The 27,088-nt window shown below is 37.1% G+C and overlaps 3 protein-coding genes and 1 non-coding gene across 10 annotated transcripts in view; all 4 read right to left on the reverse strand.

Moving 5' to 3' along the window:
- Nucleotides 1-2,529: 2,529 nt before the first annotated feature.
- cmasa (cytidine monophosphate N-acetylneuraminic acid synthetase a) lies at nucleotides 2,530-11,437 on the reverse strand. Its single transcript, XM_022671261.2, has 8 exons — nucleotides 10,847-11,437; nucleotides 8,787-8,929; nucleotides 8,355-8,510; nucleotides 7,224-7,357; nucleotides 6,803-6,897; nucleotides 5,275-5,446; nucleotides 3,746-3,911; nucleotides 2,530-3,615 (listed from the first exon to the last, which is right to left on the reverse strand). The coding sequence occupies exons 1-8, from the start codon at nucleotides 11,071-11,073 to the stop codon at nucleotides 3,413-3,415; spliced, it is 1,296 nt and encodes a 431-aa protein (XP_022526982.2). The 5' UTR covers nucleotides 11,074-11,437; the 3' UTR covers nucleotides 2,530-3,412.
- A 1,614-nt stretch (nucleotides 11,438-13,051) lies between these two features.
- Nucleotides 13,052-13,192, reverse strand: LOC125799225 (U4 spliceosomal RNA). Its single transcript, XR_007438053.1, has one exon. It is a non-coding gene; the product is annotated as a U4 spliceosomal RNA (small nuclear RNA).
- Nucleotides 13,193-16,829: 3,637 nt separating this feature from the next.
- kcnj8 (potassium inwardly rectifying channel subfamily J member 8) lies at nucleotides 16,830-21,051 on the reverse strand. The gene is made up of 2 exons (XM_007229732.4): nucleotides 20,284-21,051; nucleotides 16,830-18,156 (listed from the first exon to the last, which is right to left on the reverse strand). Exons 1-2 carry the CDS (start codon nucleotides 20,631-20,633, stop codon nucleotides 17,256-17,258), a joined length of 1,251 nt encoding a protein of 416 aa, XP_007229794.1. The 5' UTR covers nucleotides 20,634-21,051; the 3' UTR covers nucleotides 16,830-17,255.
- A 2,234-nt stretch (nucleotides 21,052-23,285) lies between these two features.
- Nucleotides 23,286-27,088, reverse strand: part of abcc9 (ATP-binding cassette, sub-family C (CFTR/MRP), member 9) — a 61,330-nt gene continuing 57,527 nt past the window's right edge. For 4 of the 7 annotated variants that reach the window (XM_049474229.1, XM_007229731.4, XM_049474230.1 and 1 more), the window contains one exon: nucleotides 23,286-25,517. In XM_049474229.1, coding sequence (XP_049330186.1) covers nucleotides 25,380-25,517 — 138 coding nt within the window. In that variant the 3' untranslated portion in view covers nucleotides 23,286-25,379. The remainder of the gene's footprint in view (nucleotides 25,518-27,088) is intronic. The other 3 variants (XM_022671264.2, XM_022671263.2, XM_007229726.4) reach the window with 1 other exon arrangement.

A 27,088-nucleotide genomic window follows, 5' to 3' on the forward strand; every position in this document is an offset into this window, starting at 1 on the left:
CACCAACTGCAGTGATATTTAATCACTCTGCGAACATTTAGAGTTAATAATATCAGAGTAAAGTTAACGAAAGCGCAGCAGTGCATGCTGGGTAGAGAGAGGTGAGGGATGGGAATGAGAGGTGGGGGAGGTTAGGACAGTTAATTACCATAAGACTAAGATACACTGTTACACTGATTAACACTCGGCACTCCTGTGCTCTAAACAACAAAACAAACAAAAGGAAGTGGAATACTTAATTAGCAAGCATTAAGTAAGCATTTATTTATGGGCCATTCCAATGAATGGGTGCCATCTGTCCCCAGGAAATTACAACTATAAATGTGAACACAAAATAACTTTAAATACATTTTATTTTTAAGCAAATTGTCTTGTACTTTGACTTAATTGCAAAAGTAAGATGTGCAATTAAAATATTGATTAAAACTACTTAAAACACTGAAAAAATAGCATTTGTTATCTATGCCCACTCTCTAACTATAAACTTTACCATGAAATATATTTATTAAAATCCTTCAAATGTTTTTTTTTTCCCCAGTGTTGTGCGACTCCTAATCCCATCTATGCTTTAAAAATATATATTTTTTCATAAAAAATCCATAATATTTAAGTTCAAATACACATTTTAGTTGTATCCCTGGGTTTTACTCATTCCTGTTACCTTATAAATTACCCCATCTGAAACACCTACAACAGGAAGTTACATCAGTTGGTTCTTTTGAAGACCATGAGAAGGCCAAAATTAGGTTCCTTCATTTATTTTTCTGCATATTTGATCTTATCGATTGAGGAGGGCAATCTCAACACTCATTCCTGTTAGTTAAATTAATTCTTACATCTTATTTGTTTATTTTTAAAGTACATATTTTGGGGAAATCACTAGAATGTGCTCAGTGTCCTTGTGCTATTAGCATAGCCGCCATTTAGCTATTTTTCATGTTTTTAAATGTCACATGAGTTTTGCAACCATCATCCGTTTAGAAACCTTGTACAAATTAAGTAAAGCTGTCTGAGTTTGACCAGTACATATTTTGAATAGTTAAATGTATGTGTTATTCACATTTTTTCAGACACAATTCAGATTCAGAGTTGAAAAAAGTAAAAAAAAAAAAAAAAAAATTTATTTGGAGGAGTTACAACAAGCACATGGCATCCATTATATGGAATGGTCCTTATATAGCACTTTTTTAAACAAAGCTAAAATAATAAAATATACCCACACCATTAAATCATCAATCAAAGTAACCTCATTCATGAGCAACAAAGCAACAGCATCGAAACATCAAATAACAGAAACAGAAAACATCAGCAATGTCCACACTTAAAGGCTAATGTGAACCGGTGTGTTTTAAGTCCCTTTTTAAGATCTCAGTTTGACCCAGCAAGTCTTGTACTCAGAGGCAGAGTGTTCTACAGTTTTGGAGCAAACACAGAAAAAGCACAATCTCCTTTACATTTCCGCCTCATCAGGGACTACAGAAAGCCCCTGATTACTGACCTCAGTGCCCTGCCACTAGAATATGGCATTAAAAGCACAAAGGTATATTTTGGCCTTTTATTGTGCGCCACCTGATATGTTAAAACCAGAATTTTAAACTGAATCCTAGAAGCAACAGGGAGCCAATGTAGAGATGCCAGCACAGGCGTGCTCTCTTTGTTTAGTCCTATAGTCAGAACCCTAGCGGCTGCATCCTGGACCAACTGCAGCCGAGCCATTTCCTTCTAAAACATGTAAATAGTGCATTACAATAACCAAGGCGTGATGATACAAAAGCATGAATAATCTTCTCTGTGTTCCTGAAAGGAAAGCATTTTTCTCATTTTGGAAATATTAAATAAATATAACTATAAGAAATATATAAATATAAATATAATAAATGACAAGCCTGTCCGAGCTATGTTATATGAATTGAGAAATGCAATTCACAATCAAAAATTATACCAAGGTTCCTAAGATAAGGATTTTCTGTAAAGCCAATGACCCAAGTTTCTTCCTTAGGTCACTCGCAACTGGCATTTAATTTGAGAAAATTACAGCTCATCCAAATTTTAAATAATTAAATAAAATTTCTTAAATACATTCAATGAGGCATCCTCACCTAATGAAATCATTCTTCTTTACAGAAAGATAAAGCTGTGTATATTGTCCACATAAAAATGTTAAAACAACAAATCAAGTTCCATAAGAGAAGAATTTATAGAGAAATTAAAATGGGATCCCAGCGGAAGTTGGGGTGCTACTTGTTGGCGTAATTAACCTAGGTTAAAAAATAATAAAGCGTTACTAAATCCAAATGAATTATGTGTGTTAATGCTTTAACATTGATAGCCTTACTTTAAATACGTCAGCTCGATTAGCAGTTCCAAAACAAGCCACATTTTTTCCATTTTATCTAATTAATAATCAATTAATCAGTTATCAGAATAATCATTAGTTGCACCCCTACAGCGCATGCTGGTAGTGATAACGGTTTATGGTGAAGTGTTTTACAGACTCGAGCCGATTGATTAAAACAAATATACATATGCTTATTTTTACATCTGTACAGAGCCTGTTTTAATGAGTGTGCATGAGTTCTTCACAGTTCAGAAACCAATAATAACAGAAAACTGAAACACAGGAAACGTGACATTGAGAGTAATACATACAATCACTCTTATAAAGATCAGTTTAATATAAATATTGACCCACATCTGGAACTTTTGGTGTGTGAGAGAGTGTTGCTTCCATCCATTGATCCTAATGCACATTCAACGTGATCACATGATTCATTTCACAAAACATATATAATAAAAGAAAATAAAAGGAATACAAATATGATTAGTTCTAAACAAAGCAACAACAAAACAGAAATCACGGTCCAAAAAAAAATTACATGTAACAAATAACAATGCATAGTAGATTTGTCCATATATTCAAAATAAATTAACAATGTAACACTGAACTCAGGATTCAGTATCTTCAACTCAACACTGATCAGAACAGTAACAGTCAAGAGTCCTTCTTTGACCTAAAAAGTGTAGCCTACATCATAAACATAAAACTGCTGTTTGACCTAAATCATTAGTGTTAATATAGAAGACTGATTGTGATACTTGTGAAAAGTAAAAGAGTCAAAAACTCTGAAATAAAATAATTTGTAGGATTGATCTGTCAGCATTTGTGTAAAATCATAAACTTCGTTAAAAAAAAATCATTAATGACTTATTATTATTATTATCATCATCATAATCAGACCTAAAACAGAATCTCTAAACAATGTACAGAGGATTATTCAGAACCTATGTGACCTTACTTTCTTAATTCCGTCAATTTTAGTACCTAATACACTTTTCATTAATGTTTATAACAAAGTTAAAATTGGCATAATTGCAATAAAACGCTTCTGTAACTTTTGGTTCCATGTAAGCTTCACATTGGTGACTGTACTTCAGACCGGCACTGGGCACTCTTTTTCAGTTGCAAAATGTGCTCAATGAACTCCCGGAGCGCTCCGTGGCCTGCCCGTGACTGGCATGTGTAATTAGCAGCATTTAGCACCACCATAGGGGAGTCCATGGGCACAGCACTTATACCGGCCAGGTTCAAGCAGTCCACATCTGGCACATCATTTCCTACAGAGACAGAGAGAGTCCAGAGAGGTGAGACGGGTAACAGCAGAGAAACAGCAGATTTGTGTTTAATGACTGCTGTTGGAATATGTTAAAGATACCTTCTTTATAAATCAAATTAACTTTAACTCACCTAGATAAGCCACCTCTTTCCACCCCAGATTCTTCTCCACTATCAGTCTCTCCACCTCCACTTGCTTTTGCTCTTTAAAATGTCTCAGTTCACATTTTGTTTGCTGGGACAATTTATCTGCCAAGGCCACTGGTATTGGGTTGTCACTGGAGGAGATAAGGATCACCTAAAGAGGGATAAGAATATATAGTAGAACACATTTTTTCCCCTCTCTTAAATTAGCGTTCATCAGACTGTGGTTTTGAAAGTCACTAAGCAAGCTGATTTCAGTATCACACCAAAAGTAGCATCAAAGTGACTTCACATACCTTCCTCATATGTCATCAGATTTAATCTTTACTGAAACAAATGCTGCCTACAAGACCTGTTTCTCCACCATTGTTAGCAGACAAAGTAACAAACTGTCACAGATGCTCTTTTCTGCTGTTACACATTTGTGTTGAGTCTGTGGGTTGTTTTGAGACCTGCTGCTCAAACAACACACATGTTTATAATTATGTTAATTATGAAATGTGCTTTCTCAGCTGTTCACTTTGTTTAGGTCTTTTAGGGCATTATGCTGTCTTATTAAATTTGACATGGAAGTAGTCATGGTCATTATGTTTTTATGTGTACAAAGAGATCTTCAGAAAACTAATGGAGACAGAAAAGAATATAAACAGGATTGAGATGAAAGAGATGCATGATGCCTTGTTCGATATTCTTGGTGTCATACAAGACAAAGATTTCACTAAACAAGAACTGAAAGTATGTGTTCTAATGCACATAACCGGTATGTACAGAAATAGTTCTAGAAAATATTCAATTAGCAATGCTACATTAAATGATTAACCCATTACATACACAGTCAAATGGACATGCTTTTGCTTTATCGTTAAATTTTACACGTTATTATGATAGCCCTATGTGCTTCCATTCTTTAATGAAAACACTTATGACATATCTGCTATATAAATTTAACAATACTGAGTTGGGCTGAGCTATATTGTGAAAACATGAGATATTTTTCCAATAGGAGAGATTCTCCATAGATGATTTAGATAACAGATGGCACAATTTAAAGTGATACCCAAGCTTTTGTTTTCTTTATATTTGGTTTAATTTTATATTATGCAGGTGCATAATGATTTAATGATTTAATATCATTAAAAAGTTACTTTATTACAAAAATTCAGTTCAAAACGTGAAACTCATATTATATAGATGTATTAAACACAGAGTGATCTAATTTAAGCCCTTATTGCTTTTATTGTTGATGAATATGTCTTACAGCTAAACACTGCACTGCCTGACTTTGAACTTGATATAACACAGTGGATTAATTCATAGTGAAAGATATTCTACTATCGTTTTTTGCCCCAGAAATATTTACCAGTCCATCTTTAATCACAATATTATGACACATAAAGAAAACACACAGGTGCTTTAGAAAAAAAAACTCTTTGAATTGGCGTTATATCTCATTAAATCTGACCAATTATACATTTTGTTACAAAATATAGTACTGGTCACTTCTTTAGGTAACGTACCTCCATGCCTTCATTTTTAAGCATGCGGATACCAGCCAAATCCCTGTTGTGAATGGACACCATCTCCAGTCCACCCACAGACATATGGAGCTGTCCATCAGTGAGACAGCCTGACACATTGCACAGAAGCAGCCGCACCAGCTCCGGCTGATCTTTGCCAAAGTAACCAAACCTGGGGAAAGAATAAATACACGTGAACACACCCAAGCATGTTTATCTTTAGGGTGGGGGAAGTCCAGTAGTCAAAGAATACAGTCATATATTGTAGTGGGCAAATAGAAAGATCGCACCTGCCTTCACAAAACATTTAATACTGACAGTTTTACAAATGCAATTATAATGTCTTTTAGTTAGTTTAGTTAGTTTCACTCAACTTGTGAAAAGAAGGGTGTTTTCTGTTGATACACCATAATGTTCTTGAACATCCATTCTCCATTTTCACCTTCTAAGAAACTTCAGAAAACGTTATCTTTGACGCACAAGGACTGTTTTTGTGTTTAAGTATATCACAAAGCTAAAGAACAAGATGATAAGAATTTGTGTATTTCCATCTGTCAGTCAAGGCACAGACAGGCTGGAGCTGATCACAGTCATCTGAGTGGGTAACACAGTGCTAATGAAACATTCCTAAAACAGACATATTGATAGATCATTTTTAAAGTTTTTTTTTTTTAGTTTAGAGGTAGTGCTGTCACTGATATTAATACAGCAAATTAGATGTTACATGATTGAGTAAGTTTTGATTTGCATATAATTTGTATATAGCTATAATTTCATATATGAAGACTGTTATTCTCCTCATTATGTCTTCGCTTCAATACCAATCATCCATTTTAGCTTCAATGAGAACATTTTGTAGTGCTATAATTCAGGCTCCTTCTGTTTTTCTGCATAGTTTATTACCTTCCTTTCGCCCAGTTTTTTTAATTATCAGGACCCCACAGAGCAGGTATTATTTGGGTGGTGGGTAATTTATTCTCAGCACTGCAGTACCACTGGCATGCTGGTGGTGTGTTAGGGTGTTTTGTGCTGGAACAATTGGATCAGACACAGCAGTGCTGCTGGAGTTTTTAAACCCCTCAGTCTCACTGCTGGACTGAGAATAATCTACCAGTGGGCAGCGTCCTGTGGGCACCGATGAAAAAAATATGAGAATTTACATCTACATGGTGGTACAGTTATGTATGAGTGTCTAATAGAGTGGCACAATGTTTAAAAACTCCAGCAGAACAAGGTGAAAGAAGGACAATTATAGAACTACAAAATGTCCTATATGCTCAGTGAAGCTGAAACATGGATAATGGGTATAGAAAGGTATAAAAGAAGATATTCCTAATGTTGTTGTTGAACTGTGCATATCTATTGTATATGGAGTTTACTGTTCATGTATTTCTAAACCAAATTTTCAGGTAAATTATATGAATATGGCTTTAAATGGTTGCTTATCTTAGTCTGGTTGTGATTAATTACTCAACACACTGTGTGAATGCTGCAAGGAGGTAGTTGAGGAGGTGTAAAGATGGTTTACCTCAGAACTCTTTGTTCCGCTACAGGCCAGTCTATGTCAACATCAATATCAACGCTGTACTCAGGCAGCATCTCAAAGTAAGCCATTCTTCCTCCCTTAAAATAAAATAAAAAAAAAGAACAACATTGGTCCTCTGTTCTCATAAGGTGTTTCAGGAATTAATAAACAGCCAAAAACATGACATTTACTTTTCAGTCACTTTTCATTTTCTTTTTCTTCACACAAAACACACAACCACTAATAGTTTCAATTTCTGCAATAATTTCTTTAGATGTTTTATGTTAGTTTCAGACCATTGATCCCCACCCACATTTGATTATTATTTTGACATGTTTGACATAATTATAAAGTATTAAATCTCTTAACACCACAAGTTCTACAGTTCACCATTTGTGGCTCAAACATTAAAGCCATCGCATACCTGCAAAAGTCCATTGCCCACAAGCTCTTTGGTGGCGAAATAAAAGGATCCATTCTCACAGAGCTCTCCATCCCAGTCTTGGCGTCGGGGTCTCCTCGATGGGTCCAGGTTCAGAGGTTTGGTGAAGGTGTTTTCTAGGGAAAGAGGAGATACTGTAATTTAGTTGGGCTAAAATAAATTTAGCTTAATGGTAAATGGTTCTTAATGTCAGAATGCGTGACAAACAACCAGACATTGTTATCTACCAACAAGGTCAGCCTACACTAACGTCATATTCTGTTCCTGTTTCAGTCGATAAAATAGTCATTTATATGTATTTATATATGATAAAGTAAAAGTATATGTTGGTATATACTGGAACTTAAATCCACAATAAATGCGGATTAAACGTGAACAAATGTGACCATAAAAAAATCAGAACAATTTCTATTTCATGTGAGCTTTTTTTCTATTCCAACTGCAGAAAATATATCTGCTTTAGTGGTGTTATCTTAGATTAAAAGCAACAGAATTCTACAGAAGTCTACGCTTCATTTAATAATGGGTATTTAAATGCAAATAAAAGAATTAGTGTTAGATTGGCTAAATTAAATTATATTTATATCAACAATGTCAATCAGTTAAAATTATAATTACATTTTTTTTGTGTTAATCACAACAACATTCTGATTCAAATCATGCTAAATTTTGTTAAATGCCTGTAGTTTCCTGTATTTTTGGGAAGGGGCAAAATATTTGAGTGTGTGTAGTTTGCCTTTTTTACTCTATCATAAGATGGTTTAAATGGTTTTTAGAGTAAAATATTTTAATGTGCTGAGTTACTGACTTTAACATTACTGAGTGCTTTAATGGAGACATTAAAGGTGTATTACTAGTGTAGCTCCATATGCCATCTTCAAAATCTTAGAGAGAAAACTTAGAGTGGCTCCCATTCACAGTTCTGTGGACTGCAGATTTTTGTGTTCGACCGAATACATGATCCAGCATATGAGGAATCTGTTTATTAGTGAATTAACTGAATCAGGGGTGCTATGTAGGGGAAATCTTTTGAGCGTAGTGTGAAATATCCAGAACTGAGCGTGAAATAGAGAATTCCTGACTTAGATGCTTGTCTGCTTATCTTCCACAAACCTCTTTTTTTCACCTCTTGCCAACGGAAGTGATGTCGGCGAACAACAGAGAAGACAGAGTCGTATCCTTGCCCTGTCATCATCTCCACGGCCTGCTTCAGGTGGCATGGGTGAAGGCATGGAGAGGTAGCCTGGATGTTGCAGATTATATCCACATCTAAATGGGAAAAAAATCCATAAATGAGCTTCAGAACTGATTAACCATGTGACACACAGATGTTCATTCATATGAGGAGAAGAGAGCTAGATATAACCTGCTCAGTGAGCTGAGGTAGTGAATTTACGAATACAATAAAAATACAGAGTATTGGAAATCAAGTTGGCCAAGTAAACCCATGGTCATGTTCTGAGCTTTTTCTTATTTTATTAGAGATCAAAACAGAGCAACATTAAATAATTAAGTAATTAATGGATCAATTAATCCAATATTCACCTGGGTTAAGTCTGGAGAACTCCTGAAGGGTTTCCAGGGAGGTTGATGTGTCTTTGGACACTTCTGGACTCCGTCTGTGCACTTGTGCTCCCCACTTTTTTGCAACCCTCTCAATCTCGTCATGGTCTGTGGACACCCAAATACTGTGAAACACACAGAAGACATCAGCGCACCACCAGCACACAGGAGACTTCTATCAAAACACACTTCATTCATTGTTTCATAACTGTAAAATACCATCTCTAGTCGTGGGTCAATCAAGCACTTCTAGTTTAACAGGTTCACCCCCAGTCTGCTCTATTGTGATCCCATGCTTCAATAAATATCTGTACAGCTCTTTAGTGCGTTCAACTTCCAGTGAAAGTTGCATTGCTATAATTTTATGTTCAGTGAGCTTCCAGATTACTAACCGTTTATCACCTAAACTGTACAAAACATCCAGGGAAAACAGGTGTCCATTTTACCAAATAGGATTACCAAATCAGGATCTGTCATAAAAAAAAGTATCTCTAAAGGGGAGAAAAACAACACATTGTTGCTGCAGCACTCACAACACCATATGTATAAACCCACAGTATGGTACACAAATCTTAGTCAACTGCATTTATGGAAGTCTAGAAAGATCATCAATTAATTAATTTCATTTTCTGGATCAATACAAATCAGAGCAAACAAATCAGAAATTATGATGAGATTTCAAGAAAAATAAGTTGTGATCATGAGAACGGTACATAAGAACAAAGTAACAAGTAACACAGTTTCACAGAAAATAGTTAAGTTAAAAATAAGATATTTTACTTTGAGATGTAGGGAGTGAAGCTAAAGCAAACTTCATAAAATAAACCTAACCCCAGGCCCAGCTTTGTTTGGTATTTAAAATATGTGTGCCTCAGCTTGAAAGAGCAGGTCATTGTGCTATTCAATTTTAAATAGGCACATTACTATCTGGGCACTGAGGAACCAACACCTGAAGCACCTTTTGTTTAGGTGCAAATGGCTCATACAGTTCTGTGGGGAGGTATTTTTTATATATATAAAAAAATCTACCCAACCTAGCCTGGCTTTATGTAAAAAATTGTTTGCCCCATAAACCTGAAAACAACCGCATTTAAGCATTTGCAATAACTGGCAATGAGTTTTTCACATCTCAGTTGAGGAATTTTGGCCCCGTTCTTCTTTACAGAATTGTTTTAATTCAGCCACATTGGAGGATTTTCTAGCATGAACAGCCTGCCAATGCTTATCAATCAGATCCTTGATTTGGCCACTCCAAAATCTTGATTTTCTTAATGTTCTTTCTTTTTCTCCCGGCTGCTGCGCTCCTCCAGTGAACGTCGTTTAGCTTTGCCAAACATTCACACAAAGCAATCCAGACTGTTCTCATACAGAGTTCCCCAATGGTGGAACAAACTACCTTCCACTACCAGATCAGGAGAATCTCTCGCTATCTTTAAAACACTCCTGAAGACAGAGCTCTTCAAAGAGCACTTACTCTCTTAACACCTGTAACCTCATTTCCTCCTCTATCCCACTATTTTCCTTTAGCCTGCTTTTGGCACTGTCTAAAAAGTTTTTTTTTTTTACCTTGAACTTCTATTACTCTATTACTACATCATTATTGTAAGTCGCTTTGGACAAAAGCATTTGCCAAATGTAATGTAATGTAAATGTTTGTTGGTAAATGTGATACAGGTTTTTATGGTATTTTTGTTCAGCTGTGTTTTTTGCCTTGAAATCCTCCCATGGAGACCATTTTCACCCCAGTCTCTTCTTTATTATTAAATTATGAACATTGACCTTAACTGAGGCTATTACTGGACACAGGACCAGGTTGGTCAGGATTGTTTTTTTAGTGTATCTGCTAGTGCAGACTGCATTACAGAGGCCTGTGATCAGTTACAGAGCTGCAGTTACAGAATCTCTAGTGTAGTTTTAGCTTAATCGATTCTACACACAGAGAGAGAGAGAGAGAGAGAGAGAGAGAGAGAGAGAGGTCGATCAGGAGTCACTGAGCTCCAGTTCAGCACAGTCCTGCTCCTCCTCCTCCTGAATTCATTTACCTGTGGAAAACTCCGGAGTCCTGCGCGGCTCTGATCACCCAGCCGATCAGCGGGACCCCCGCCAGCATCTTGATGTTCTTGAGGGGAATGCCTTTACTGCCGCCGCGGGCCAGGATCACCGCGGCCGTGTGTCTCTCCCGCTCAGCGCCGCTCTCCGCTCGCTTCCGTTTAACGGAGTTACAGCCCCGCTCCTCCGCGCTCTGCTCGCCTCTACGTTTAGTAGCCATTCCGCTCACACGCGCTCCCGCTGCTGACACGCAGAGTCCGGGACGGGTTTTAACCCGAAAACCGCTTCAACAGCCCTAAAACCGAAACGCTGACTCCGCCCTGCGCTCTGGAATCTCCACAAGAGTACTTACTACAGCGGACACACAGCGCGGCCACAGTGCAGCGTCACCCACAGCGTTTACCGTACTGCACCGAATACACGAGCCTCCTTAAAAAACACCCCGCCGCCCGCCCAGCCCCGTTACCGTGTATCCGCCTCGGGCTGCAATTTAACTCCCCTTTAACACGAGCAGGAAAGTAACCTTAGAAAAGTATACATCAAAAAACGCGTTTCTCTTGTTATTATAGTTTAGAAACGTTACTCTAAGCAGACTGAGTTCCATAGTGTTGTATTTACGGTAAAAAAAAAAACATGCTTTTTTACAGAGAGCCCCGCCCACTTACTACAAACTCCCCGGTTTACATCAGAAAGTGACCGCACACCGCTAGAGGGAGCACGCAAGGGAGTCCAAAATGAATGGGGTAAATAGAGATAAACATCTAAAAAAATAAAACTAATAAAATAGTAACTAACTACGTACGGCCAAATACTCATTTACAACGTAGAATTAAGTATTTCTGTTTAAAAATAATGAAAAAACAAATCTTCCTGTGTATTTACATTTTTCAACAGCAAACAGAATTAGGTGTTAGTTTTAGGTGTCAGTGCCAGCGCACGTTTAAAAGGCGTATAACTGAAGTTTAAAAGCTTTAAAATGTATCTAAAATGTGTCTTAAAAGCTTGAAACATTTCAAATTGTTCTTTGTTGAGAAAATGAGTGAATGTTTCAGCAGAAAATTAGCCACATATAGACTGATTCAAATCGTGTCGTTTTGTTTCGGCTAGTATTTATGAAAGAAGATAAGCCTCGAGTTTCCCAATTGGGGGCGTGTCAGTAATATGAGGTCAATAAATTAATTACATTTATTTGTTAATAAATGTTGATGTTTTTTACGATAATAAACCAAAAGTATGAACATAAGGATTTTCCAAATGGCGTCCATTTCCACCCGACCAAAAACCACTCGAACGCATGTAAAGTCGTAATTACGACCTCCAACCTTGTGAGTAGAAATTTTCGAGGAGGACTTCAGGGCAGCATAAGATATCAGGGCTCGCTTCGGTACAGCTGTGGGAAGAGGAGGTGAGCTGATCTGGGAACAGATCCCGCTGGTATTTAGTACGGATGCAGTGACGTGTACAGGTCCTAGTTCAGAACTCAAGAGCCGCAGATGAATTAAAATTAGGAATGGTTTAGTTTTGCGAAACAAAGAGAAGAAGACACAGTGGGTATTTTTATAAAAATGGTCACAAATTAATATATTAACTTATAGTGATTTTTGTGTATCGATCTCTTCTCTGTAAAGCTGATATTATTCCTAGTAAAACACTTAACGAGTGATCCCTGACATTAGAGTTTCTACTAGTAAAAACTGCCTTATCTTCATATAGAATTTATACTAGTAAAAATAGGGTCAGGATTGCTGCTGTATTGGTTGAATGATAAACAGTTTGCCATAGCTCGACATAACCTTAAGTAAATGATGTTTGATACAGAATTTATTACAAAGCCTGTAATAAACGTATTAAAACCATCACTCAGAGCAGCAGGTCTTCAGTTGGGTGTGAGAGGCTCGTCAGCGGGACGTGTTTAGTGTAGAGGTAAATAATATTTAAACCCGCTAAATGGTCTGAACTGGGCGACACCAACTCACTCAGAAGCGGGGGAGCGGAAATTAAACTGCTTTAGTACGTAACTACAAGGCTGACGCGGCATATTAATTATTACATTAATAACTTACTGTAATTAATAATTGTATAAAAAAAATCTTACATTCCAGAACCTATACTTCTATTCCTATTTTATACCTAAAACAAAATAATGAAACTACAGAATTACTACTGTATCAAATTCTATTATTAACCAGTATAATCAGTCTCCTTAGAGACCGTCAAAAATTGCCAGTGCCGACTGTATTTCAAGTCGTCACGGCGGGGTATTGGGTAAAGTTTTCAACTAGCAATAATCGCGCCTCGGATAAACCTCATAGGCTACGATACTGCCACTGCGCAAAGCTGAAGAGCAGACCGGCGAGGAGAGGGTTTTAGCGGGGAGCATTACCATCACTACGACGGCAGACGATTTAGTGACCCAAAGACTCTTAGATTAACGCAATTCTCAACACAAATAAGTTACATACACTTCGTACACAAAACTCTAAATTCGGATTTAGGTTCGTATTTAACACAAAACACTTAAAAACAGTCAAATATTGTCCTGCAATGCATCATGGGAAAAGCAAACGTCACTAGCGTCTTGATTGTAACCTATTTGTGAATTAAATACAGCGTTTTTAGGATTTTTAGGTTTATTTATGAAGCGAAAACCCCAAATCAGACGTAAATAAAACCTGATACATTATTTATTTACTGCTCGTTAAAGTAATCCGTATTAAAGTCGGTTTATACAGAACCTACCCACTTCCCCTCTCCCCTTTGTCAGAATATGACCATAAATATATAAACGCTAGAGGGAGCCCGCGAGCGAGACCTGTATGAATAGGCGTGAATAGAGCTGAACAGCTAAAAACTCTAAATTAAAATAGTGTCTATTTCTTGTCCGAGATATTGATTTAATTTTAGAAACTAAAATAAATAATTTCGCTAAAAATGTAAAGAAATCGTACCTGTATATTTTTATTTTTCTACAGAAAACGAGTTTTTGACAGCAAAGACGCTAGCATTACTGCTCCTGTGAGCTGACTGAGTGATGTGCTGATGCTGGAGTTACAGCCACAGCACAGCAGAGTTTATAACTGGAGTTACAAAATATGTCTTTTATACGGATTGACTGTGTTATGTGTTTAGAAAATTTAAAAATAAAGCTATATGAATATCGTTAAAATGTATCAACCATGATTTTGCTCAATTGCTCTCTATGAATCCATTTATTTTAAACTTATTTGGGGCGCCCTCTGGTGGCCAGACAAACCCGAAGACACAAGAAGTGAGTATTCTCCTCTCTAGAAATTCTTTGACCGGATCTCACGCAGGAGCAGTAAAACACCACCAGGTGGGAGTGTTTAGTAGTGTACAAATCTACACTATTCTGTGTACAAAACACAAGAAAAACAGTCTTCATGATTTGATGAATACCGGGGAGTGTAGCTGTCTCAGAATCCAAATCAAAATATAAAAAATATTAATATATAAAACAAACGGATGATTAATAAACCTCCCTTCAGACACGACAGGCCTCAGACCCCAGTCTGAGAAGCACTGCTTACGTTTCAGACACAAAGCTGTTTATGCGTTTTATACAGACAGCAAATTTAACTTCACAACTTAACGTTGCTTAATGAATAAGCATGTTTAAAAATGATTCATGACGTTTTTTTTACGTAAAATCTCTCTAATTTGTACTTTTCTAAAAAGTTAGAAAAACAAGAAAATATTTGAGCAACAGTATTGAGCATTAGGAGAGAATCTCTAATGGAGTGTCAAAAAACACGTGTTCTGTCAAATTGTGCTACCCATCGACATATTTTTTTTTTTTGTGAAAACTTGTCTAACAAACTGTGCTTCACTGGTGTATATTTAGGCCCAATCCCATTTTATTCCTTGGCTTTACCACTTATCCCTACTCATTCTTATCGCGTGTAACCCTTCCCTCTGGAACAGAGTTACAAGGGGAAGGGGTAAAATCCTCCCTCTAAGAATTGGAACAACCCTTCAACCACCTGATACATCATCAGAGCGCTCAGTAGCCTAGCTGCTGGTTAACTAGTTAACTTTAGGGCTTTATAGTATGTCTTCAGAAAAGGGGGAGATGGTGCAGAAATTAATTATTATTGTCTATTCCTTAATTCCTCTGTGAAGGGGAGCTGGAATTAGCTTTAATTTAATTTTATTTTTCCTTTCCGCCTTAAATGCTGCAGCCTCTGCCGTCTGTTGAACATTTTAGGTGGAACGGGACCGTTAGCTAGCTAGCCACTGAGACAAACTACTAGCAATATTTGTTATGCTTGTTATGAAGAATTTGGCCATTAAACATTAAAACTACTCATTAAACTACGGTAATATATTGCTAATCGTAACTTTTACCAAGGAAAATTCTTATATTTGTGGGTTTCTTACAAGCGAGTCCCCTTCATTTCGTTTGAAGTGTGCATCTGAAAAATCTCAGTTTGAAGGGCTAACAAGTTCTATCCCTTCTACCAGAGGGGTAGCGGTCTAGGCTAGGGCCAAGGGTTGAAATGGGATTGGGCCTATGGGTAAAAACACAAAAAAGCACCCAATTATTTACGCTTTTGCACCACTCAATCAAATAATGTCAGTATCTCAAGTTATCTACTGGGTATACAGTCATTATCATGAAATATGTGGAAAAAATATCCGGCGCATTCGCAGTGCCAAGCATATCAACACAACTCGACAGAACACCTGTAGCCTCTTTATACTAGCCGAAACAAACCCAGGCCATAAAGAAATATCACAGATCGACACTGCTTTACCTACTTTCTCCACTCGACTTAATCAGGCTGTTCCCGAAACTCGGAGATGATGGAGTCTCGGAGTTTATACTGATTTACTCACTCTCACCTTCCCATCTTATTACCACCAGCGCGTGTGCAGATGTGCGCATGCGTAGTAGCGAGAACTACCTAAACCTTTTTTCTTAGAAACTATTCATTTTATTTAAACAAAAAAATATTAATTAAATCAATTGAATCCAGATGTTTCTGTAGAAATTTATTTACATTTGTCTAGTGAAATATATTGACAAATTCGTTTTATGTATATAGCAAACATAAAAACAAAAGAGTGCAGCGAGTATTTTAATCATTTAGCACATTCACTAATAATATATACAGTAAAGACTCAATCTGGTTGTGTAGTATACAGTCCTTTCTGGTTTTTAGACCAGTAAAATGGCCTCAAGTCACAAAGCTGTACAAATCAAGCAGATTCTGCAACATTCACAAAACTAGCAACAGTCAAAAAGATACATCTTATTTTTTTAAATTAATTACACATTTTATTAGAAATAAAACTAATGTTGATTTTGAGATTATAATATTTAATTTTGGGGGGTTCTGCTGAGCTGTTAAAACTCATGATTTGTAAAAAGATGGTTCTTAGTTGTTCAAAGCATGAAGAAAACTGAGGAAGCTATAAACTCATGTTTGATGTTGTTGACTCATCTTTGTGTAGAAACATCTCACTTCAAATGATTAAATACTGTCCCCAACACTGATGTACAAATATGTAAAAATATATATGTGGAAAGTAGAACCATATTTTACATTCTTTTGTTCTTATACAGACTAATGGAAAGAGGAAATTCAGGTGACATCATGAACAACAAAATCAAAGGGATTAAACTTTAATTAATTCCCTCCTCCTCCTCCGCAGTTAAACATTTTAAAACATGTACACACTTTAATATATCCACATAGTGATCTATGAATAATTACACTGCTGGATGTAATGTGATTTATTTGTATATGGAATGCTGTGTCGTCTTCATTTAGATTCGTTTCTCAGTTTAAAAATCTGAGGTGAGGTGGTCATCAATAACAGAGGAGGTCAGGAGGATGTCCACAGCTCTGTGAGACTCTCCTTGCATTCTACAAGTATAAAAACTCATACTGTGTAATTTAATTAGTATAATGAATGTATGTAAAATATCCATAGGACACAGAACAGACACAATCTCAGAAAACACTTTATTAAGCTTTACAATAGTTACATTTCTTATATTTACCAAAAACTTATTTGTGCAAAAACTGTTAGAATACATAGCCTATACTTCAGTGACAATAAAATAGGTTTAGTTAGAGCCCTTTGAATTATGTTCAACATTAGTGCTCAACATTACTGACCATGGTAAAAAAAAAACAACAACAACAGAACCATCTGCCTCACTGTCAAACATTTATTTATTTATTCTTATTTAAGTTGATTTTGTGCAAATCATGAACAGACAGGTGATAAAAAAGATTAGCAATTGCTCCATCATGGCAGACGTGCAAGAGAAACAGAGAGGAGCAGGGTAAAACCCAGGAGAGCAAGAGGGGAAGAAAGTGCCCATGAACCTTTTAAAATGAGAAGTATGGCCCAGGGTAGCCATGCCTCGTGTCATGTGACTGCCACATTCAGTGCTCCCTCAGGGGCGAGAAACTGCACCTTGGGCATAGCCAGTGCCAAGTTGTTACGCCGCATGGAGTTGCTCTTGCGCATAGAGTTATTACGACGCATGGAGTTCCTTTTTCGCAGTGAGTTCTGATGTGAGAGCTCACTCTTCTGCAGCGTTTGGATGAGGATGGATGGCTTTTCGTCCAGCTCTCGTGCACTACACCGCGGCGTGGCCACCTTTACCGTGTTTCCGAACTTGGAGTAGTCCACTGAGTAAACACCCTCCTCTTCTGTGACAATGGGAACAAAACGATGACCCCACTGGATCTCCTCACTCACATAGGATGTCCGAGCCTGGGTGGTGATGCCTGTGGTCTCCACCACACCTTCTAGGATGACGATGACCTCCAGGTCGCTGCACTGCAGCTCCATGGCGGACAGATCGTACAGGGGGCTGTCTTTGTCTATGACGTGGCAGATAATGAGGGGAGCCAAGAGGAAGATGCTGTTGCTGGCCACAGCACTCTCAGTCTGGACATCGATTTGGTGAATGGGTATGACTTCGCCTTCTGGGGTGACAGTCTTGCAGACAACTTGGAGGCGTACAACAGCACCAATGATCATGCTCTTGCGCAGATCTCCAATGCGGATCATGAAGCAAAGGCGGTTGTTGCGCACAGCGATGCAGGCCTGGCGGCTGAAAATCAGTGTCTCAGCACGACGGTGGGACTGTGCCGTCTTCATGAAGATGCAGCCCAACATGACGGCATTGATGATGAGGCCTGCAATGTTCTGTAAGATCAGCACAGTGATAGCGGCTGGGCACTGTTCGGTAATCATGCGGCCGCCAAAGCCAATGGTGACCTGCACCTCAATAGAGAAGAGGAAGGCAGAAGTGAAGGACCTGGAAGGAAAGATATTCAAGGAAAGATTTAGTCTCACAAGCTTTCGTATTATTTGTTTTGTTTAAATCTACTAAGCTTTAAAATCACTACTTGAAAAACACCTGCTGTGTTTTTTAATGCTACTTTAAGTTGCATTAGAAAGAATTATGAGTATAATCTGAGCAGGACAGCAGGCTCTATTCTGTCCGCCATTACAGCTATCACTGAAATCCTGCCTTATTTTTGATGTCATCAGCTCCCTGACCGCATTGAACTAAATTTTTTATTTATTTGGGGAATCTGCAGTGCTCCCCTTCTCCCCTCTGATGGCTGATCTGGCATTTCCTGCTGATGTCTATAACAACAGTTGCCAATGTTAATATGCCACTCACAGTACAGAGTACAGATAAGCCTTAAAGACATTTACTTATCCAAGCAAATTGTCGCAATGTTGTCTTTGTTCTTACAACATTGATACAACATTGTCAAGGTGGTGGTGTTTATGTGGTCTGAAAAAGGTAACAACATTGTCACAACCTTATTTTTTACTGTACATTTGGCAATGTACAGTAAGTACCTATCAGCAACTTAGCAAAATTCCATTGAGGTCCATGACCTCACCATCTGTGGTGATCATCTTGCAGATAACCTAGAGGCACACAACAGCATCAATGCTCCTGGCAAATCGCCAACATATATCATAAAGCAAAGGCAGTTGTTGTGCACAGTAACTTAATTTTTAAGAAACGTTGATATAAGGTAATATAAGTACTTATTGGCACTTTTTATGTTGTCTGTACTCTCTAAGAACATTGTTAGATAACAGTGTCAAAATGTTTTGAGCAATCGAACTTGCTTTGACAACATAGACAGAACCAAAGTAATAGATTGTTATTGCTGAGAAGTGTTACAATGGCAAAACACAGTAATATTTTATAATTGTGATATAGCGAATGGTGATATAGCAAAAATGATTAAGGTCATGTCCATATATTGTACAATAAATCGACAAAGTAATTATCATTACAGGTGTACGTGATACATATTCTGCCACTTCAATATGAATATACTGTGCCTTTTTTGGCCATTGTTTAAATGTCTTACAAACACTAACGGTACGTTTTTCAAGATTTAATCACATTATTAAGAACACATTATTACAAATATGAATGTTAATCTTCACTTTGAAGTATTTTTTTACATTTTAAACAGGTTTCTTTTAAGTTTTTATTATAACATTTGTTTAATAGACATAGTTATATCTATATATTTAAATGTGTCTGAGAATTCCCTGCCCACCACGTCATCTTGGGATAACTGCCCCTTTAAGTAAATTTGACATCAGGGACATTGAAACCTTTGTCCCTGAAATCAATAATGTTAATTACAATTTCTATTTCTCATATTATTTCCATATTAAGCTATCCACTCAGTTGTGGTAAAATATCAAGGTCTAGAAAATCAAATCTAAAAATATATATCTTTGAAAAAGGTTACAATTCAAAATCTTTGCAACTCTAGGTCAACCATGTTTTCATCAAAGGCCAGTTTTAGGTGTGTAAATATTGTTATCGCAAAAGTTCCCAGAAATATCGGGTTATTTTTTAGGGCCCTATTACATGTTTAAAATATTAGAAACCCAGAGTAAAAGTAAAGTTGTGAAAGTACTACAGTATTTATTTTTTTTTGTACTTAAGTATTGCAAATAGTTTATTGTAAAATGTTTTACTTAAGTAATCGAAGTAAAACTACAGTGTTATGTAGTTATCACAGAAAGTAATGAGTAACGGAAAATGTATAATCCAGTACATACAGAAACAGCATTTTAATACTGAAGTGTTTCAAAGAAGTACTTCTACTTTGTTACTTTACATCTCTATATATTTCCCATCTCTAAACTGAAGTCTAATAAATGTTTCTATGTTAAATATTCAGAAGAATTAAAAACATTAAGTCCTGATAGTGACCGGGGCCTCCAGGAGCAGGGCTGAGACAGACACACTGACATGTCTCACACTTCTAATGTTTAATGTTTACTGCCCAGCTCAAAAGGTCCTGCTTCTGCTCAGGTGCAACAAACCTCAACCTCAGTGACCCCCATCCACCCTACACCCCCCTATTTCCTCTCTCCTCAGCACTGCACTCACTTGACGTTGGTGACGCACTGCTCTATACCGGCCTGTCTGGTGGAGTCCAGGTCCCCGTGAGCGAAAGCCACCAGCCACCAGCCCATGGCGAAGAGCAGCCAGCTGCAGAGGAAGGTCATGGTGAAGATGACCAGGGTGAAGCGCCACTTCAGGTCCACCAGCGTAGTGAAGACGTCCTGCAGGAAGCGGCCCTGCTCGCGGATGTTCTTGTGGGCGAGGTTACACGCGCCGCTCTTGGCGATGAAGCGGGCTTTGTTCACCCGGTCCCGGAACACGGGCTTGCGGGGGACCCGCGACACGAGCGCCGGCAGGGAGAACTCCTCCGGGATGATGCTCTTCCTGGCCAGCATTGTTCCCGCGCTTTACTCACGAGCAGCGATCCATGCGGCCGCGGTCAGGGGCAGGGGTGCGCGCGCTCTCTCCAACACGGCACCATGTGGACCGAGTTCAGCCCCGCTGTCTCTGAGGTCTCTGTCGTTGCGGAGCCGCGAGAGATCACGCGCTACGGGCTGTTTTACAGCGAATCTCCAGCTCACACCCAGAAACAGGCGCGTTTTAAGATCCTACACCCGAGTCCCGGCCAGCCCGAGGCGCGTTACGCACAGCTTTACGCACGAGCTGGAAAAAAGTTTCTCTTGGACAGAAAGAAAAGAGTACAGCGGCGCTGCTGCTGCTGCCCAAACCCCCCGGTTCAGACGGACGGCCCTCTCATGGGCGGGCGCGAAATCCCTGCCTGGGAGAGGCCTGTGAGCTCCAGCGAGTTCTGTTCTCATCCAACCTACTGTCCAACCAAGACCTCCTGACAGATGTGAAAACAGCTGGAAAGGATGTGTCCTCTCACTTCTGCAAAAGTGTAAAAGTTGTGGAACGCGTCGCCACGTGCTGTGTGTTATTTATCACGGCTGTAGTGCAGTTTTGTCATTTAAGAGAACTGCTTTTTGTATTATTCTGATTTTTTGTACCATTTTTCAATTTTCCTTCTAGATTTATAATGTTATCCATAGTATTCATCTGTTAAACGTCTTGACTCTATATAGGAACTAGACAAGCTGTGTGTGTACATGTGTACATGTATTCAGCAATGGGTGCAACTTAAAATAGCTAAATGCATTAAAAGGGGTTCCACAAACATTTAAACATTTGACACTACCGGTCAAACGTTTTAGAACAACCCCATTTCTCTTTTTATTTTTTATGCCATTTAAGTTCTTCAGGCCCAGTCAATAACCGGAAATGGTACAATGGTACAATCCAGTGTAAAAATTTTGCAGTAAACCTTTTAGTAAAATAAGAAAAAATAAATAAAATATAAATAAATACAATTAAAATGTTTAAATAAGAGGCGGTGATGATTTTTAGTAAACAATGAATTGGTTTGAAGACTACAGCTGGTAAATAGCAATGGAAATAAACTGAGATTTGTAAATTGATTTTAAAAATGTCATTTTTCAAAGCCTTTTTCTGTAGTAAAGCAGTATTGGAACAGATTGTGTTACGGCACTCTCTACTGCAGCATTTACACACTTACACACACCACATTCAGGACTACACAGCATTCTACATAAAGATTTTCCTTTGAAGGGAAATAGAGTTTACGACTAGGATTAACCCCTGTCAAGGATACTGCCCTATACTGATATAAACTTATACTATATACTATATGTATATACTTTTTTGACAAGAATATATATATTTTTTTAGGTTAGCAACACTATGATTAGTCCTAGCATAGGTTAAATGACATTTATTTAAAATGAAAATTCAAAACAAGACAAGGCAAGTTAAAAGCCTAAAGTAAACCATTTATCCTTAATGTATTTCAGCATTTAATCTACACTATAGTACTTCCTAAACAGACAGGGGTTCTTTAGTAAATACAATGGTTAAAAACCCCAGACATTATTGTCATGTTTAAAGGAACAATAATGGAAAATCTAAGGGATCTTTAAATATATTTTAATAACCACTACTGCTATATAAATCACACACAACCAAAATTACTACATTCATAGGTAGGAAAGGCAGTGGTTCAGTTTATAACACTAAATTTCCAGATACTTTTTAAATGGTTCTCACTAAGATGGAAATTCTTCTCGTAGCTTTTCTTACAATATCTGTTTAAAATGTTCTATATAGCACCACAAGTCATAATGATCATATCAGTTCAACAAAATGAATTTAAACACAAAAAGGACTTTGTGCAACGGTTAAATGTTTCTGAAATAAGATATAAAATAAGGTTCCTCACAAACATCAGTACAAATAAAAGTATTCTAATTTCTTAAAAAATAAATACTTAAAAGTAATTACCCGAATGAGCAGTCAAATGTTACTACCACCTTTGAAAATAATTATGCAAATGAATTTGTAAAGAAACATATAAAAAATAGAAAAAACTGATATAAATAGTCTTAAATGAACAGTTGGCTGTTTTTCAGTTTAGTCAAAGGTGAACAGGAGGGGGCATCATGTAGCAGCGTGTTTTGTGCTTCTGCTTGTTCTCTCCAGGCTTTGCCTTTTTTACAAGCCTGCCAGTTTTGGTATTTTAAAGAAACATAAAAGACTTACAAAAAAACATAACAGCACCTTACCTTTAATACAGTTGTTAGGAAAAATCATCTATGATCAAATGACAGCTTTTGTTGATTTTGCAAATGAAACATATTTAGGGAAATATGTACATACAGAATAAAGACATCAAACTGTGAAGGAACACATTTGGGATTATGTAGTAAACCAAAAAAAGTGTTTAGTCTCCAAAACCCCACATAATCACGATTGAGGTGGTTTGGCATATGTTATACATAAATTCTGTACATTTAAATAAAGCAATCAAACACTACTCATTCATGATATGAAAGTGTGTATAGGATATGTAGCTTTTTTCACAAATTAATAAGCTACATATCCAGTAAGCTACCAAGGTGCCTAAACCCTTGCATATGACTCTATATGTATATATTTTGACATTTCTGATGTAAAAAAAACACATTCACAATAGCTTTGAGAGAAAGGCTCCAATTTATTCAGTTCAAGTGTAAAAAAGTAGGCACACAGTATAATGACATGTAAAATGATTTATGCTACTGACAGTAATTACATATGTACATTTAAGACAAACTATCCAACACAAAAAAACGCATGAAAACATTGCAATAAACTGTCATTCCACACAGCTCACGAAAAAAAAAACTGTTGTATACACAGAGGACTGAAGCCTTGCAGAAACAGTAATGTGTGATCCACTGTGTTTCTGAACAGCAGTGACATTTGGCATACCGTGGCCAGCAGCAGCACTTTCCCATACAGTGAAGAAGTACGGAGAAGGTTTATGGCCAATAGAGGGTCTTTTGAGAAGACGACAACACACTGCTCACAGTTCATATAAAAAAGAACAGCTGGCTCTAACGAGTCCCAGAGAGGAGAGTGTTAAACATTCTGTCAGTGAAACGGCCCCTGTTTACAGGACAAAGCAGAAACAGTGGTAGCGGTTTACATGCCTGTAAGAGATCCTTGATTAGTTTTAGTTCCAGGACTAGGCTAAATCCATGGCTTGAAAACCCGGCTGGGTAATCTGAGTTTACACTTTGCCGCCAGACTGAGCAAAACCTGCCTTAAGTCAATTATTAATTATCAAAATATATTAAACTACAGACAAAGAGGTTCTTTAATGTCAATAATGGAACACTTGGTGTTGTATAAAAAAATCTACCATCAGGTCCAGTGGCCTGGTTTGTGGCTCAAACTGTTTTAAAGGGGAAACCACCCTCAGTTCAACTTTGAAAAATGCTAAAAGTTTGAGCAGGGGGCCGTATTATTGATAAACTGATCTGCAATCTGTGAGTGTCTGTGTAGGATGTATCATCCATGCCTATAGCACAGTTGAACCTGAGAGTGTGCTGCAGAGGCAGATATTACTTCAATGAAAGCGTTTTTTGAAGGTTAGGAAATGTTTTTAAATTTTAAGCAGGACTGGTATGTTTCATTACTTCAAAGGAACACATTTGAGCTATTAATGGAAAAAATATGCTTTACGGTTTAGTGGCTCTTTAAAATAACTAGCTGTTCTATAGATATTATATATCTATATTTATTGTGTTTCACTGTTCCACAGCTTTAAAGCTTTATTATAAATAATGATCATGTTATTCCCAGGCATTATTTCATTACTGTTGCCGTTCAGAGGAAATTAAAGAAATGCATTTGAATAAGGAATATTTAGAAAATTCAGTACATCAGCTGTTTTAGTGTTTTAGTTTTAAAGGCTACCTTCGGATACAGATAAAAAAAAATGGAATCAAAGCAAAGACAAAGGTAAAATACATCACATCGTATTGTATACGTGCCAATGGAAACATATAAGCAGCACAAACAAAAAAGTGAAACTAAAGCTGAAAGCAAGAACTTGAATTTGGTTTTAGCAGTAAAGCAGCAACACAGATAAAGTAAAACAGATCAAAACTAAATAAAAAATCAGTCTGTGGTGTAAATAAAAAATCTCTTTGTAGTGAAAGGTCTGTCACATCCTCAGGAAGCACAAGCTGTCACAAAGAGAGGCAGAGAAAAAGACTCCAAAATATTGGTTTAAGGTGTATATACATTTAACAACATTCTTTGCATAGATATTTGTGCCTCTGTGGTGCGGACAGTCGTTCTTCTTTGTCCCGAGGACGACTCAGCAATGTACATCAGACAGACAGACAGTTTGCCAGCTTTTTTCATGTACTGACAACCCTGTACAGTGTTGGTACCAGGTAATACAGTATATTGTTGCCATTATTAGGAAACATTTGAACCCCATTTACTTCAATCCACTGAAGATTTGGAGAAACAAGGTTTTCAAATCACAAAAAATAGCTGCTGATTAAACGTACATACTATTAACATGACATAATGAATGAGTATAAACTGAACACAGAAAAGATAAAAGGAACAGAAAATAACATACTGCAGTTACAACTAAAGCCTTAAAGAAGCGTTCAGACCGGACTAGAAAGTGAGTGTTTATAAATCAGTCCTTTTTAAATTCAACTTGGCAGACTGTTCTTCTTTAAGGCAAAAAGACAGTGAGTGCAGGTGTGTGTGTGTCATTGGATTCACATGTCCGCTTTGACAAAGGAAGCAAACATGCCGTCCTCCTGCTCCATCAGCGTCTCTGGTTTACCGTACTCAAGGATGTTCCCTCTCTTCATCACAATCACAAGGTCGGCCGTCAGGATAGTATGTACTCGGTGCTGGTAGGAAAAACACACAGTTGAACAGTTATAAACACACATACTGCTGAGACTGAAATCAATGTTTTTAAGATATATAACACAAATTATTTACAGATTTATTTAGAGAATGGTTTATTATATGCTAGCCACTTAAATGTCACTGGTTTTAAATAGCTTGATGGAAACAGTTAAGAAATTCTTCTTGCGGCAAATAAGGCATTTTGCAGAAACTGAATTATTATTTATGCCAAAATACTGGAAATACTGTCTAGCATTACTTTATACTGCATACTTTATTCTGCATAAAATGCTAAGGAAAATAAATACTGTAGTGTAAATCACATCATAAGATATATTCAGCTTCTGGGTGAAATATCATAATTACGCTGGTATACGTTCATCTCAGTTTACATGACAGAGTGGAGCTCTGGGTCACAAGCCTAATGTTTATGGAAACAATAGGGTCCAAAAAAGGGAAAAGTGATATAGTATTCTCTCATTTATATAAACTCCAGAGACAAACAGTAGTGAGTTCAGCCAGCAAAACCTCCCACACTACTAAATGCAACAACACAAACTACTCTACACAAATACACTTTATAGAAGTGTTAATTCTGTGCAGTAAACTCTAAGCAGTAAGGCTCCTTGAGTGTACACTGTGGATTCTACTTTGGAACTATACCGAGCCATTTTTTCTTAAAACTCTATTATGTTCTACATTACATGTTCTTTAAATAGGAATTAAGAATATATAATAAATAAAAAATAGGAATTTTTTTAGAGAATTTAATTAAATTAAAAAACAGTGTAAGCCCAGATAGCATTGCTTTTTAGAACAACTCCAACACCTTAGGTTAGAATAACTTCTTAAACTTGGTCTTAAAGATTTGGCTACATCTTTAGTTAACCCAGGTTTTAAATGAAGGTGAATAATTTAATTAATGTTTAAGTGACTTCTTAGGGTGCTGACACTCACAGTATAATTTTGTGGAATGCAATAGGGAACATTGCTGTACACATTAAAGTTAAGTATTAAAAACCATCAAGAGTACATCCAAGAGAAGGTAGCCTGGATAAGAGGGTGTGTTTGTTTATAAATCAGACCTACTTATATGAATTTCATCAGACTGTACTTCTTAGGAGGCATAGGATTGTGTATGCAGGTGTGTATGGATGGGCATCAGTGCCTCTACATGTACACTTTAACATACCATCCTCCTGCTTCATCAGCATCTCTGTTATTATTACTTTACTCACAGATGTATTCTCTCGTAACACTAATGGTGAGTGATGGGGAAAGACACGCCCAGTATACATATAGATAACGCCAGGAGCAAATAAAAAAGGTTTGAGTTTTACTTATCAGTGGTACACGTTCCTGAGGTCTTGGTATTTTATTGAAACAATTCACTTCACTTTCAAATGAATTTACTTTAATTTAAAACAGGCCAAAATGTTTAGCCTACACAGAAAATTGAGTTTGTATCTTAAATACTCCTTTTTAGTTACACCAAATGCATAAGGCACACCGGATTATAAGGTGCATTTTAAGTAACAATAGTAAGGAACAAGAGTGTCGCCATGTTTCC

The sequence above is a fragment of the Astyanax mexicanus genome, chromosome 2 (genome assembly GCF_023375975.1).
Source record: "Astyanax mexicanus isolate ESR-SI-001 chromosome 2, AstMex3_surface, whole genome shotgun sequence".
Classification (NCBI taxonomy): domain Eukaryota; kingdom Metazoa; phylum Chordata; class Actinopteri; order Characiformes; family Acestrorhamphidae; genus Astyanax; species Astyanax mexicanus.